Source organism: Ctenocephalides felis, unplaced genomic scaffold, assembly GCF_003426905.1.
Source record: "Ctenocephalides felis isolate EL2017-DRISC unplaced genomic scaffold, ASM342690v1 CF-g0.4_SCAFFOLD_01886, whole genome shotgun sequence".
NCBI classification, from domain to species: domain Eukaryota; kingdom Metazoa; phylum Arthropoda; class Insecta; order Siphonaptera; family Pulicidae; genus Ctenocephalides; species Ctenocephalides felis.
The window spans coordinates 174458625-174475213 of record NW_020538040.1 but is presented as its reverse complement, the minus strand read 5'-3'; the positions used below and the strand labels follow the sequence as shown (position 1 = coordinate 174475213).

The 16589-nt window shown below is 32.0% G+C and overlaps 1 protein-coding gene across 1 annotated transcript in view; it reads right to left on the bottom strand.

Annotated features, from left to right (window-relative positions):
- Positions 1 to 16589, bottom strand: part of LOC113378331 (serine proteinase stubble-like) — a 61142-nt gene that overhangs the window by 8298 nt on the left and 36255 nt on the right. Inside the window, exons 3-6 of the mRNA XM_026618869.1 lie at positions 13767 to 15212; positions 13013 to 13153; positions 12497 to 12682; positions 2385 to 2562 (exon numbers count right to left, since the gene is read on the bottom strand). Coding sequence (XP_026474654.1) covers positions 2385 to 2562; positions 12497 to 12682; positions 13013 to 13153; positions 13767 to 15212 — 1951 coding nt within the window. The remainder of the gene's footprint in view (positions 1 to 2384; positions 2563 to 12496; positions 12683 to 13012; positions 13154 to 13766; positions 15213 to 16589) is intronic.

Below are 16589 nucleotides of genomic sequence, written 5' to 3'. Positions count from 1 at the left end.
TTGACAATAGTATTACAAAATTGACAAATAGTAGCGAAGTCGACCGACTTAGGGTGATGGCTCGTGACACTTCTTTTGCCCTCCACTTTCAAATAGTGTTGTTTCAAAAAATCTACTTCACTTGTTTTGAAGTGATGAACCTTTCTGCCAAAGAACATTTAAGCCTCTGCCCTGAACAAACTATTTGTCAAATATAAAACTATCTACTAATTTTTTTAACAAAAATGAGATCGTATAAAATGCGGCTCTGTAAAGAAGAATTGCTGTTTCCGCCGACCCATCATCGGTATGGTTGTTGTACTTCCACAGCTCGGGGTATTATGATATAGTTCGTGTTTTTCATTACTTATGATCAAGAAGACAAGTAAACCGGTGTTCGACTGTTGAACCTGGGTAGGTGGATAAACGGCGCTGGGTGGATGTACGCTACAATGAATTCAGTGCAGTGACTCAACATATGAGAACTCTTCTTCTCTTCAAACCACTAATCGATGGACGGAATCTTGATTATGTTAATTAATGCCCATTTGAATTTTCAGGATTCTAGCTACACTGCCATTATACTACTAACAATTTGTAACAAATATTTTGTTTAGTAATTAAGCATAATGCAACCAGCAATTATTTGAATAACTCAGATGGCTACCACTTTAATTGTATAATTAATCGATGCCACAGAAATTGAATAATTAAAATTAAAAAGTTCATAGATTTTAGTTATGATATTTGAATGACTACACTGTTGAATAATCAGAAAATATGTCCAGTTAAAATTGAAATTAATAAATTAATATGGATTAATAATTAAAATAGAATGTGGTGCAGTGGAGCTTGGAGACCCCGGGGTAAACAGGTCCAACACCATTATCTCAAAACAAAGTAAAGTATAAGATTTTTTGAAGTAAATGGTAAAAGAGGTGTAAAGAGTGTGTAATTAGGTGATAAACGGGCATATATCAATTTTCACAATCAAAGTATTTTTTCGTTAATAGTTTTTTTTTTGGTTTTAAGCTCTGTTATTTAGTTTATGATACCTGAATATATTTTTTAAATACACGTTATTTAATTGTTTTATAAGATATATTTTTAGCTCTAACTCTCTATGTGCCGAATTTCGATTTTGCGTCCAAATAAATAAGAAAACAAAAAATCAGTGATTATAAGTCTATATATACAAATGAAAAACAAAAAAATCTGTTTAAACAAATTTTTTGGTATTAATTGCTTATGTGACTTCCAAGTGACATAATGTCAATATCACTTTCAAGTCACATGCAAGTCACAGCGGCCTATAATGTTTTAACTTCTGTGTATTTCAGGTTAAAAGGCCTAGCAAAGGTCTTAAATATTAATATTAGTTGAGTTCACGACGTATAGGATTTTTTAGTGTCATCTCACAAAAAAATCTATCGTAAAATTTACAATGTGATCTGAAAATTTTCACGGTATCATTGAGAGTTAAGATGGTTTAAAATAATTAAAATAGAATATAGTAAAGAGTTTACACCTTTATACTGGTGGTGTACAGGTATAAACAATAAGGAATTATTACACAAAAAGGTAAATTAAAATAACTAAATTAAGAAATTTTGCACTAGATAAACTAAATTAATAGTTACTTCAACACCGCTAATGAAAGATTTTTGACGAGGTACCACACCAGGTTATATACAGTGTGATCTTTGTAAAAAACGTCCCCATAAAATTTGTATTTCGCATTGGTTGAATAATGTATTTATTATCTTGTAAAATCCCTACAAAGTTAAAAAGACGTTGAATCTATTTGTTCCCTGACTGTCTCTTCTTACCCCGCTCGTGAGCAACAAGAGACAGATTACAAATTTTAGAAAATTAGTAAACATATTTCTATAATTATGACTTAACAGGAAATTTTACTGAACATAGTTCTATAGTTGTTTGATTGATACATGTTACGTGCTGTCATGTAGTTCATTTAGTTTAGACAGTATAATTACTGAAAGTCAAATTGGACTTTTGTGCCCCACCCTACCCTATCGTGTGAACACGTGTGGAAAGCCGATCTGGTAATATTCTTGCGTTGGGACCCACCGGTGGGCATATGGTCTTCAACATGTTAAACGATTCAGATACCAACCACTGTATATCAATCCATCATTAATTGTATAATAAATAGTTCATTGATATTAACCTGATATATAGGTATATATTATTGATATTTACAAATATTATTGATTATGGATTGCTCACAAATGAATAATTAAAAGTAAAAATAAATAAATGTACAAATTGTAGAATAATGTCAATCAGAAAAAATGTCAGGTAAATTGGAAATCAATAAATTAATATCATAAAATCAAGGGTGAGAAGTATTTTCATAGTTTCATGTGTCATTTTCTACTTACTTGTCAACGCAGTGAGCAGCAGTAATGGCCCAGTTTTCGTTAAGAAGGGCCGCTCCACACTTGTGCAGATAGGTCGACGTCCTCCACTGTCTGAGCGAGATCTGCCAAGGCCACTTGCCGAAGGTCGCCTTCGCTCCGCCGACTATGCGCGCTTCGGGAAACAGCCGCCGACCGCACACTGCCAACACCATTAGAGTGGAATTCAACAGGACCATTACCGGAATACAGTGAAACAAAACGACTGTATGCGAACAAACCACCGCCACTAGCCGTAGAATTGAGAATGCACCCGATATCAACAACAACGCATCAAGTACAACGCATGCACCACTGGGTAAAGATCGTTTTTTCATCGCGGAGATATCACTCCCAACGCGGGCAAAGCGCGTCCAGAACGCGGCCGACAGCTACGGATGTCGTCGGGCGAGCGGATAATTCGTAGCATTACTAAAAACCGATTTATGTAATCACACTGAGCTTTGTCGTACCTGGTTTTCGATAAAAGCTTTCTGACCCACTTGTGGTAAAGTCACCAACAAACTGCGCGGAATAATTCTAAATATAAAGAGAAATCCAATCACTTATCATTGCATATCTAGCCAATATCCACACAATCAACTAAATATCCCATTTTTATATGAAATTGATTCTGTATCTCATGGCATGTTTGGGTAAAATAAATATAAATTACCAGCATTCAGAATCAATAAAGAATCTATAACCCAAATTCTTAAATTTACATTGTAATATGGTCTTTGTGATATTTTTCCTATTTATTTCATATTATCAAGAATGTTTCAAATAATTATTAACTTTCTGTAGAGTAAGTTATAGCCATTGCAAAAATTCTAAAAATATTTTTTTATATATTTCTACGTTTCAATGCCTTCTGAACATCTAGGCATACCTCAAAAAAAAAATTGATGTATGTGTGTGTGTGCGTATCTAGATCCCAAATCTTTAAATTTACATTATAATATGGTCTTTGTGATTTTTTTTATAGTTCATTTAATTTATTTAATTCATATTATCAAGAATATTTCAAATAATTATCAACTCTATATAGGGTAAGTTATAGTATTCGAAAAAATCGTAATTTAATATATTTTTACATTTTAAAACCTTCTCATCATTTTGGCATTCCTTAGAAAAAAATGATGTACCCAAATCCTTAAATTTACATTATAATATGGTATTTGTGATATTTTTTTCATAATTCATTTAATTTATTTAATTACATTATAATATGGTCTTTGTGATTTTTTTTCATAATTTATTTAATTTATTTAATTCATATTATTAAGAATGTTTCAAATAATTGTTAACTTTATGTAGGGTAAGTTATAGCAATTGCAAGAAATAAAAAAAAAGTTTATATATGTATGTGTATGTGTGTATGTATGTGCGGATACAATTTTTCATCCACGATTTCGAGATCACGGTTCAACCGATTTGAATGATTCAAAAAGCATGCGATTCATATTGATGAGGAGACGTGCTAAGTAATTTTTGGCCAAGGTAGTTCTGGCCGTTTCAAAGATACAGAGCAACAAGTGCCAAAACGTGTATTGACGAATTGAAATACTGAGTTTTGGAGATCCAATGAAAAAATTCATAAAATGCCACTTGGTTGTCAAAAATGATCATTAGACATATGCGCATCAAATTATCAGATATTTTATAGAGCTTTTACTAAAGAGTACATATTTTTACAGTTTACAGTTTTATGGGTTCCGTACCAATATTTATATAGGGCGCTACGATATTTCGTCTCTAAAATTTTCCACCTAATTTCAAAATATAAAAAAAATATATAATTTTTTAAAAATGTCCAATTTAAAAAAAATCAAAATTTTCAAAAATCTATTTTTTTACCAAAGTTCTCAAAATTTTTTAAAGCTTTTAAAATATATAAATTACGTTAGATAGATAAAATCAAAAATAATCACATTCACTTTTATGTATTATTGAATAAATAAATTTGAATCATTTTTTTCACTCTCAAACTTCTTGATATATAGGTAATTATAAAAATAAAATAAATGATCAATAACTTTTATCTTAATAAGATTATGGCCAAATGATGTGAAATCGAAAGCCAATAAAAAACTGATCCTTCGACTACCGCAATTTGGATTGCAAATATGATACGTATCTTCAATTATGCATAAACCCGAGTTTCTCATATAAAAATGCTATTTTATTAGATAATCAACATTAAATTAGATTATTAGAATTTATCATCTCCCATTACCATATAATTGTAATAATTAAAATATACCATCACAAGATCCGCGGGCAATTGATTATATTTTATTTAAACATTTATTTCTGAATCGATTGCATAAACAGTTGCATCATTAATTAACATTACAAATACCTATTTATTAATCATTAGATAAACCAGTAAGAAAGTTCCGCATACATATGTCAGTATCATTAAACTTGTTGCATGTGATATATGGCATGTCACCGTTCTTAACGGGTGAATTAATTAAGGTCGCTTAATGATAGATAATCAATACCTACAACTGTATATTTTATAATGTTGTTTTAATAACACATTATCGTTTCGAATTAAAATTTATAACAACAATCATATTATTCAATGAGCAACGATGAAAACTTGTGAAAATATTGAATGTTGATGTTTACCCACGTCCAGGAAGTTATAAAGAAAACAAGATTATTATCCTAGACACATCTGACTGATGTATAGACCGGCTTCCGTTCATAGACCTCATCAGATATCTTGTGATTCATTACCAATAAGACACATCAGTAACTGTATAAAATTAACTATCAGTATTAAAATTTATTGCATGAAAACACTGAAAACTGAACTACAATATTCTCGCGAGCACAATATTTTTGAAAAATTCTAATTTAATCACATCCAATCTAAATCTTCACATTGATTTACAAAATGTTCCATTTTGCACAGAACAATAGCGTTGTGAATCTTCTCCCATTGCATGCAGACGTATATATTTTGGTGTTTTTTCACTATTATTTTCCATAAATTACCATACAAAATTAATTTATTACTTTTTTTACACTCGCGTCTCAAAACATGACGTTATCGAAAATATAACTGCTCTTCTCGTGTACTGGATAAAAACTAAAGGCAACGACTAGTAAAACCGCTTTTACATCATTCAATTGTAAGTTATTCTTATTATTAGATTGTTACTGTTCTACAACCGCGGGTCGATTTTGCGTTCATCGCATTCTAAGACAATTATTAATATGAAAATGCTTTGGTCGCTAGAATGAGAAGGTGTTGGATGAAATACTCATGTGCTCGAGAACATATTCTAAACGTGTTGCGTTTGAAACAAAGAGATTAGACGGAAAGCTGGAGGAAAAATTGTTGCAACGGATAATCCTAGCGTTGGAAGCTCTCTGGGTGGATGGGTTTTAGAAAAACAGAAGTTAATTTGCTGCAGAGTCACTATCTACAAGGTAATCCTAACTAACAATGCCATTAAAATTCAATTTACTCTCAAAAAAGCAATAAATTCATTTATATTGTATTTGCGTATTAAATCTCTCCTTCGATAAATCAGGTAAGAACCCGGTTATTATTTTACCCTTGTTGCTGTAGACTCTATTAAACACTAATTTGTTGGTATAATTTATGTATCTGTTGCAAGTTCTTAATTACACTATTGAATTGTCACTGAGTTCTAATTTAAAGAAGATATATTCATTATTTATTACATATGTTATACTTTTAGAAGTAAAAAAATTAAGTCAGATATAAATCTCCTGCATGGCAGCAACCACCCTCTACATGGTAGCAAGCACCTGGTGTAAAAGCGCAATGCCATGAAGATTGCCGCATTCATGGCCAATATAATAAAATGAAAATACGCCCAAACAGATATGGTATTTCAAAACCAATATTATAAGCTTTTCTTAAATTTTTATGAACAGTAACCAAAACTATTCTAATGTGTCATCAGAAAGCAACTCAGAAGTTGTCAATTTTTTTTGTGATGGTTTTTAATTGTTTTAGTGGTGAAAAATAAAACCCTAACAACAACATGATTTTGGCTAGTGCATTTTTCTCACAATCAGTTCAAATGTTTGTTCACAAGCTTCAATGTCGTGGGAAAAGTATTTGAACTGGATGTGAGCAAAATGCATTAGCCATTACGCGTTATTTTTATACTAAAAAATTTTCAATAATAAAATCATCATGTATTTTACTACTTCACAATCCTGATTGAATGCGCCAATTTTTGAGGAAACTTGCCAAAAAGTCTTAATTTTCGAAAACTTGGAGCAATTATGTTATTATTTTATACTGTGGTCCTAGAAATGTTATTCACGGTTACGGTTCCAAAGTTTAAATAAACAAAATTAATAAGAATTACCCACAATAACCGAAAAATTGTCAAAATACCACCAAAGCTCTGGGTTGCACTTGAAAGCTCATAATATCCAAACAACGTAAAATATATTTTTTTCTAATTTTTTTTCAAGACAGTTAGTTATGGTCAATTCTATATCGCCGTTTCAGCTTGACGTTGAAGTCTGGGATCCCTATATATATATATATATATATATATATATATATATATATATAATTATTTGTTTACTTATTTTAATTTTATCTAAAAATTTCCTTCTCTCGAGCGACCTGTCTATTTCAGCAATTCGCCTTGTATACAAGGTGGATGCGAACGGTTGACTATTTAATTGCCGCAAACAGATTTAATTACATGTATTTAAAAACAATATTATATTTATTTATGCTCATGTTGGGGTCCGTTGTCAAGATTAAAACAAACCCGGAAGAATTGCGTAAGAACGTTGATCTGCTTGAAAAGATTTACGTATCTGATGAGCATTATTAGTTATTTTTTTGCAATTGTTTGAAATGGTTTGCTGATCAAGCGCAGAAATGAAGATTTGAATAAGTTAATGTATAAAGAGCTCATATTACAACAATTTCGTTCTTACATTTCACTGATGTATGGGAACATACTAAAACCTCTAAACAACTGAATTCCAAAAATGATATTTAGAGTTATTAGAGTATTAGTCCACAATAATCGATTCTTTTAGAGTTACCAAGTTCAGGGTTTTGCCTAATTGTATATAATTTTAAAACTGCTTGTGATAGATGAATATTTCACGATCTTAGTGTTGACAGTCACAAAAGATGTTTCATTAATTAGGTACACTTTACCTATTACTGATGGAAGCTATCACAAAAGTCCATAATATCAATTCTCATTATAATTTCTGTATTTAAAATATCAATTAATATTAATTGCCTTCTCAAATTAGCCATGTCAACGTTACTGTACATATCTAATTTACGTTGAATAATTATGTATCATGAATACTCAAACCATCTCATAGACAAAACTACCATATTATGCTAATAAAAGAATAGCATGATGGTATCATGGCAATGTGTAAATTTAAGAACAATAGTCCGAAGATGATTTCCGCACAAAAAATTATCATTAATAAAAAGCATTAGAATATCATTGTCTGAGAAAGACTTATATAACATGTAATAATGGAACGTAAATTCCGCATTGTAGTTTTTACAGAAATAATGATAATTAAATAAAAATCCACCAGTAGTTGTTTTTTCCACTGTAAATTTTACAGGTGATATATTATTTTGAAGATATTTTTTAGCAATGATCAGAAATGCATGTTCTATGAGCTGTGTTTGCTATTATACATCTTAACCTAGTATTTTTCTCAAGAAAGCAACCCAGCGGTCAACCAAAAATATTAGTTATGTATATCTAATAGTGTTGGCGTACATGTTGCAGCAATGCCGACAAAGGGTGACTTTTACTTGAGGTTACATTTGAGATCTCTAACCTTAAAAAGAAATTTGATATAATACTTCTTGACATCGAGATGCCCGAGGTAGATTTCCAACCCAAGACTAGTTTGTGCTAGCCCATTAACCATTACTCTACGGTAGACTCTATTATTTTATATGAAAATTTATATGAAAACATTTACTTGCCATCTACATCTGTCAATGTCTTCTGTGTCATTTTAAATTTCATGCTCTTGACATACTTCATAAATACTTCGTGGAACTTTAGATATATATTTTAATACGATAATAAATATTTAATGATCCATTTGCCTTTATAAACGATGTTAAAATTGATTGTATTTTATAACCTATTACAAAAACTAATTTATAGATCAGAATAGAATCAATTTATTCACAATTCGTGAGTCATGTAGCTACTACATAATTTTATTGTTTTACGTTTTTTATTTTATTTTATTGATTTGTTTTTTTTTTCACTATCTTTAAAAATTATGTGTTGTGGTTTTCTGGTTTAAATTTGTTAAATATGCTAAAATCTATCATATCAATATAAAATAATGATGCTATGAAATCAGAGGTTCTGTTCAAGTGTAACAAAAATACTTTAACACGTAATCTTTTACTTGAAATATTTTTTTTATTAGTTTTATTTATTGCTTTAACAACTATCAAAACTACATAACCTTACATGTCTTATGAGCTATTTGTTGAAGACTTATAACCTAATCTTTCATTAGAGGCAACCTATCAGTTCATCTCTCTCCTATGTGTGGGGTCTATATTAACTCTTACGTCTAATAGTTATCATATGATTGAATATTGCAACTTTGCCCACGATTTTTACTCGAAATTATATTGAAACCTATAACCTCAAGTAAAAATTTGACATCAAAGCTGTCTGATGTCAGATTTTGGTGGCAGCGGGAACCGAACCAGCGAACCCGAGACTAGTTGATGCTAGCCCACGTCTGAATCGATTTCGCCTCCGCTGGGCCCACTTGAAATATAAGTAGCAATATGTTTTCAAGTGAAAAAATCTCTTAAAGGATTTGCTGTATCACATAAATTGTGTCAGTAAAGGAGTTGTTCCAATAAAAAATTGATGAAGAAGAAATAGAGCAATCGTTGGCTTGCCATCATTTGGCTATTGCTGTTAATAATATAAAAAAGACCCTATGTATCAGTTTTTTTATCGTTTTAAAAGTTTTCGAAAAAGCAATATAAAGCCCTGTTCACACGACGCTTATTTTCTGGGCTGGATAACATGCTTAATTTTGTCGTAGAACGTGCGCTATTTTTTTGAATGAATTTGTTCGTTTGAACCAATAGGTAGGCAGCGATAGGTAGACAGTATTTGGTCATGTGATTTTTAATATTTGATAATCTAGCAAGCTAAAACAAATCTCACTCAAAAACTTAGCAAGCCAAAACAAATAAGACTCAAAAATCAAGCAAGCTAAACCAAATCACAATCAGAAATCAAGCATGCTATCCACAAAAATAGTGCAAGTTCTAATATCAAATATCGCTTGCTGGAAACAAATGGATATCGATACCATCGATACGACGTCATTTTTCCTCCTTGACAACCAGCATGCTAGCCAGCCGACCAATATACCAACAAAACAAGCGTCGTGTGAACAGGCCTTAATTTTATGTTCCTATAACGTTAAATGCTGGTTCATATTGTTCCTAGTTCTTCCGGAAGATTAAACTGTTCTAAACTGTACGAGCACGGCCGTGCAACGTACCACACGTTCCAAGAACAAAACTAACAGGTCAGCCAGAGGTGCAAGTTAAAGACTCGGAATTCGCTTTAAAGACTGAACAAAAAGTGCTATTATTAACAGCAAAATAGTGTCATTGTGTAGAACATAGACAAGTAAGTTTGTTTACTCGCAAACACCATAACGACAAAACCGCTAAGCACAATGATTCACAGTCCTCGTACGACGCTAGGACGTGCTCGGCTTCCTACTTACAGGCCCGTATTGTTTTCCGTCATAAAGTTTAATGCCTTTTTGCGACTTGTATTGTATGAGATAAATAACGACTATGACAACGTTCACAATGTACAATTTCATTGATCGTTTGCTACTTGCTGTGGCGCATTTATGGGTTATTAAAAACAATATGAATTGGATAGACCCTTAAGACTACCACTTCAGCACAAAGGTGAGAAGAACGCCAAACAAGAGGTAATAAGTTATGTGAAAACTGTAATACAAAAAGTAAAAAATGTTGACTTGATATTCATTAGTCCTTTGTAGTTGTAATGCAAATGATGTTAATTTAGCGTTTTTAGAACCTTGGCCAGAAAGTAAAAATATAAAAATGATGTCTTTATATTCATTAGTCCATTATAATTGTAATAGAAATGATGATAATTGTGGACCTATTCTCGGATAACATTGCTGTGTTACTTTATCAGTCTCTCATGCTAACATGTTTCAAATAAAATTCATTTGCAAAAATGTTTTTTATGATTTTAACAGTGACTTCAAACCAATGAGGCTCCAGTGAACCATGCAGTTGTTTCCAAAAGTCGAATTGGTGTCAAAATATGAATATACTAGTGGTGCACGGCATCATGCCTTAAGGCAAGCTGCTGGAACTTACCGTACCAAAAACTAAAGTATTAAAAAAACTTTGCAAAACTTTGAAAAAGTTAGAAATTTTAAAAATTTTGAAAAAAATTTACTTTTTTATTTGTTTTCTTTTATATTTTGATTTTTTTTTTATATTTCGATTTTTTTTTGTTTTTGATTATTTTTGAAAATTTTGAACATTTTTTTAAGCGATCGCGCTGCATAACTGACTTGGAGTCGAAATATCGAAGCGCATAAGCGCCGCGTAGTCGTTTAACGTGTAAACATTGGTACGGAACCCATATAAATGTACACAAAATTTGTACTTATTATTATAATATTTACAAAATATCTGATAATACGATGTACATATGTCTAATGTTCATTTTTGACCGCCAAATGGCATTGTTTTTTACTTTTTTTATTGGATCCCCGGAAACGCTGGACAACCTTTACAAAATTTTGAGCAGTTGTTCATTTCGTCAATAAAAGTGAAATGTTTTTTAAATTATTGAAATCCGTGTTCGCGAAATCGGCGACGAAAATTTGTATCCGCACCCACATACACACACACACACATACACACATACATCAATTTTTTCCTAAGGTATGCCAAAATGTTCAGGAAGCTTTGAAACGTAAAGATATATAAAAAAATTTATTTTCGATTTTTTGGCGATTACTATAACTTACCCTATGGGAAGGTTAAAAAGAGTAATTTTTCAAGTATATTTTTATATAATATTATTTATAATTTTATAGCCCGGTAAATAAATTATAATATCAGTTGAGTATTTATAAAATTTAATTATTAAAAAAAATTAAGAAAACGCAACAACTTCTTTAAAAAACGGGGTTGGGCAGGTACAAAAAAGTTGAAACCACTGGTTTTGAAAATGAAAATTTTTAGGAAAACAATGACACTCCTAATATTTTACCAAGCCCTCAAACTTCATATTGATTTTATTATAGAAATTAAATATGATCAGCCTAAAGCATCCTAATCAGAAATTTATTGAAGCAAAAAGAAAGTGCCGAAAAGAATAATTTTTCATTTGCATAATTTTTATATCTAATTAATTATTTATTATATTTGCTTTATATAACTGCATAAGTAAACTTAATTTATAACCAGCAAAAAGGCTTACTACTGAGTAACCCTTTAAAATTCTGCTTATGTAGATAGTAGTAAAATATAGTGTTACCTTAAAAATTTCTTAATGTTCATTATTGTAAATACAAATCATAATTTAATAAAAAAATATATTATTAATTTACTTTCTACCTTTCTATTTCGCACCTGTGCCGGGGTGCACAAGAATGCGTGACGCGGGAATCATTGAACTTTATCAAGAACCCTAACGCTTTAGCCTTTGTAATTGTATAATTTGATGCTATTACTCACGTGTGATTATGGTCCATAGCAAATCGTTTAATATTCCTTCTCAGACAAAAGCATGAAATTAATATCGTAACAATTATATCTAAAACGATATACCTGTATATGTGAATGCATAATTTTACTCGTGCGTTGATGCGTTGTACTTGAACGGAAATTTCGCCTGGTCATATGCAGGCAGAGTTTCTTATATAAATGTTCACAGTTGGGAACAAAATTGCGATGTAGAATGTACATCTTATTTTATATATCTAGGTGCATTTCAATTCTCTGATTTAATAAGATTTACTATGACACTTACCGCTTCTGAAATCTGACATATTAACCGATGGATAATTTCCATGTGATACAGGGATGACCGATGTCGTAGACGTGGTAGTCGTATCATTTCCCGTTGTAGGTGATGATGTGCTTATTTCAACCGGAACGAATGGTTTTTCAGAAGTAGATATTTCATTCATTGATGGCTCTCCTGAAGTAGAAACATCTGCAAAAGTTTTGTTTCAATTATCGCACATTCTAAAGAACTCCTTCCGCCAGGCAATAAAAATAAATTACACATACAAAATGTGTGCATTATGCATAAAGGAAACATCTAACAATGCTCTCAGCAGAGTAGCAATATGAAGGACATTGTGTATCCACATAACCACAAAACCGAAACTCCTTCACCTTGGCAATTTCCTTAGATGAATGAACGCGAGATGTTAACTACATCGGTACAAAGAAAGAAGAAAAGATTTATTGCGTGTAAGATTTGCGGAAGACTTTGTTTTTTTTTTGTCAAAGTTAATGATATAAAGTAGTTCCGGGTTACCTTGTGAATTTAAAGTACTAACTCCAAGTGTAGTTGTGTCTGGTGATGTCGAACTTATACTAGACGATGGCAAAGTTGTACTTGGAGTAACCGAAGGTAATAAGACCCAACCATCTGGTGTAGTAATAGGAGTCCATTCTCCTGTAATATATATACATATCATAAATAAAAATTTTGAATTAAACTAGTGTAATTTAAGTGTAATATAGATGGTTCGGTTCCCTAGGTTATACACAACTACAAAACCAAAGGTTTACTCAGACTTTTAATTATACGTTGAACGATAATTTTTTTAGACTGTTATTTAAAGTCCAAAAGTAATTTAAAGTTATTTTTAATTTACGAGAGCAAAATTTTAATTAAACTATTGTGGAACTCTAAATTTGGTGAAAAACCGATATTAATTTTTAAATCATTCAACTACAAATCCAGAGGTTTCACCCGAATAGCTAAAAGGTATGGTTGGAAAAAATCTTACAAGACATGAACTTCATATGGAGATTTAAATTTTTCATTTATTGAGATGTAACCAATAAAATATATGAATATTATAATTATAAAAATCTGTTTCATTTCAAGCCAACTTTTCTATGATATGCCAAAAATATCAGAACTTTAAATGTATATTAGCAATTTTAATAATTTACTCTATGAAAATTAATCAAAAATTATTTTTGGAATAATTTCCAGAATGTCAAATTTTTTATAATCGCTCAGATTGCTTCTACATAATCTATTAACTATTATAATTCACCTTTAGTGTCATTTACAGGAGACGATGTAACTGAATCTTCCTCCACATTCGTCCACGTGACCAAGCCAATTTTCTGTGTAGTAGTAGCGGAATCATTTTCTTCCAATATTGGTTGTCGTGTCGTCAACGTAGTAGCATTTATTGTTGTTTTCTCGCTTTCAGTCTTTTCCGTTGTGAAAAACGACGATGTGGATGTTCCAGATGATGAAACACTCGTAGTAGTTGTAACAATTTCTGGCTTCTTAGAATGATTACTTGCGTCTGTGACTGGGGCAGCATCAATATCTTTTACTGTAGTTGTTTCTACATATGAAGTCGTTAAAAATGGTTCCGGCGTTGTAGTTGGACCTTTAGTAGGTACTGCAGTCGTTGCCGGTTTTGCACTTGTGGTATTTTCTTTAGGTGCGGTATCTAATAATACCACTGTAGTTATTGGTTTATGAGGTCTGGTCGGTCTAGTGTGATTTTGAGATGGTCGTGTGCTTCCCGAAGTAGGTCTATGACTCGAAGTGGAATATGGTTTTGTGGTATCAACGGGCTTGCTTGTAGATTGCGTGTGTGTAGTACTAGTTACATTAGGTTTGCTATCGTGTACGGGACGAACCGTCGGTTTGCGAGTGCCATTTGGTCGTTTGACAGTCGTGGGCCTTCCAGTAGTTTGTGTTGGGCTACTTGTAGGTTTGGAAATCGGCCTCCGGCTCGGGGTTGGTTTGCCGGTAGGTCTGCTCGGTTTGGGTCTCGGCCTATGAGTTTGAGATGTAGATGTTGAGGTTGGGCGCGGAACGTGTGTCACTGTCGTCCTATGAGTTGTCGTAGGTCTAGTGATAGGTCTTCTGGTTGGCTTTTCTGTAACTACTGCATCAGCTACGGTACCTTTTGTTATAGGACTCGTCGTTGTTCGAGGATGTTCCGTCGAACTCAAATTAGAATCATTGTGATCGCTACTTTGCACAGTTTGGAACGTCGACAACTTATAAGATATTTCAGTAGTTATTTCAGGAATTTTTGTAGCATGAGCAGATGTTGATATATTCACTATCGGTTTCTTACTCCAGGGTTTAACTGACGATAACGGTATTTTAGATGTCGTTCTCAGCGTCGACGTCGTGTATAACTGATTGACGCTCGGTGACATGTAAACCTCGGGAGAGGAAGGTTTCGTTTTCGAAGGAAACGTGACTTTTGACAAACTTGGCGGCAATGTGGCGCCGTCTGTCTTTTGCGTAGGCGTATCATTATGATCTATACTGTTGTCGAGAATTTCCGTTTCACCGGATAGAAGCTTATCTTCGAGTTGACAGCAGGAACCGAAATAAAATCGGTCTATACATGTTCCAAGATGCGTTCCATTAGCTTTCAGACAATCTATAGCAAACATGCAGATTCCTTCTTGACCTGACCTCCTTGATATGCATGGAAGGTGCCTGATGTTGCGACCGCTCTCAACTGTAACAAAAATATGGAATAATTAATTTTACAAAACGGTGTTTGATGTATGAACCCGCATTTGCAGGTTTGCAGTGATAGTTTAAAGAGATATTAATAATGTGGGTATGTGTATACCACTTTTATCTAATGACACAGGTTACTATAACACTTTGCATTATGTAAACAGCATAGAAATAATAAAAAAAATTAAAGAAATTAATAACTGTTGCATAACAGAACAATGAAATCTGTTATACTTTTTGTAACATATAAACGACGTGGAAAGATACATGCTAAGCCTAATTACTCTTCTTGTGAAAAAATATGTTATGCCCTACTGTCTCGAATAGTGTCAAATTAGGCACAATAATTTGAGTAAATTATGCAAAAAATGGTTTATATGTGACAATCAAAAACCGTTATTGATACAAAATTACAGTCAGCAAGCTTGAATGACATATATACAAATTATAGTTATGGCATGCTACACTCTACGCTTATTGTTATTTTCAATACAGATACTAAACATTGTAAATACAACGCGGATGACTGAACCGTAAAAGTCAAGACGCAAATGTACCGTTAAGATGTTATTTCTTTAAATTACTGGACTTCTGAAATGTACTACATTTTGAATATGGATAGGTTTTAGCCATCCAAACTCTATTTTGACGTTTACAAATGCTATTAAGAGCAATTGCAAATTTAGAAGAGAGAAAATGATAATTTTTGTTTAAATAAATAAATAAAATATTTGTTCTAAATTTAGTTTAAATTTGCAAATAATTTCGAGATCCATATGAGTATGAAATCGTAAGTTGAACTCATTTAGTACGAAATCATAACTTAACCTATTAATACAAATGCTCCTTTATCTATGTGTACTTTTGATGTCAAAACAAAATGCATAAAAGCTAGAGTAGGGGAGACTGGGTACGGTTGTCCCAGAGTACGGTAGTGACAGTCGCCATCACAGCTAAACTATACTAAGTTTGAGATCCAAAAGGAAAAAGATGAAGTATGTTTGTTCAAACAAGTTTCCATTATTGCTTTCGGTCTGTGCCTTACATTAACATGATCTGCAGACCGCATTGCTTTCAAAGAGTCAAAAGTAAATTTTTATGTTCAAATTATTTTAATAATAACTGTTAATTGTGTACAGATAGTTCACTTTGTTGACCAGCAATTAATTTTTTCTTAGATAATTTAGGTCAGACACAATAACGATTTGTTCTCAAAAGTGTGCTTGTGACAAATTTTGAGGTACCGTTGTGACATGTATTTCTTGTCCTTTTTCGGTAAAAATTAAACAGTTAAAAATCTAACTTAACTCAGTTAAAATCCGAAAAAGAAAGGAAAAAAATAAATTCAATATAAGAAAACACTTGTGGGTTA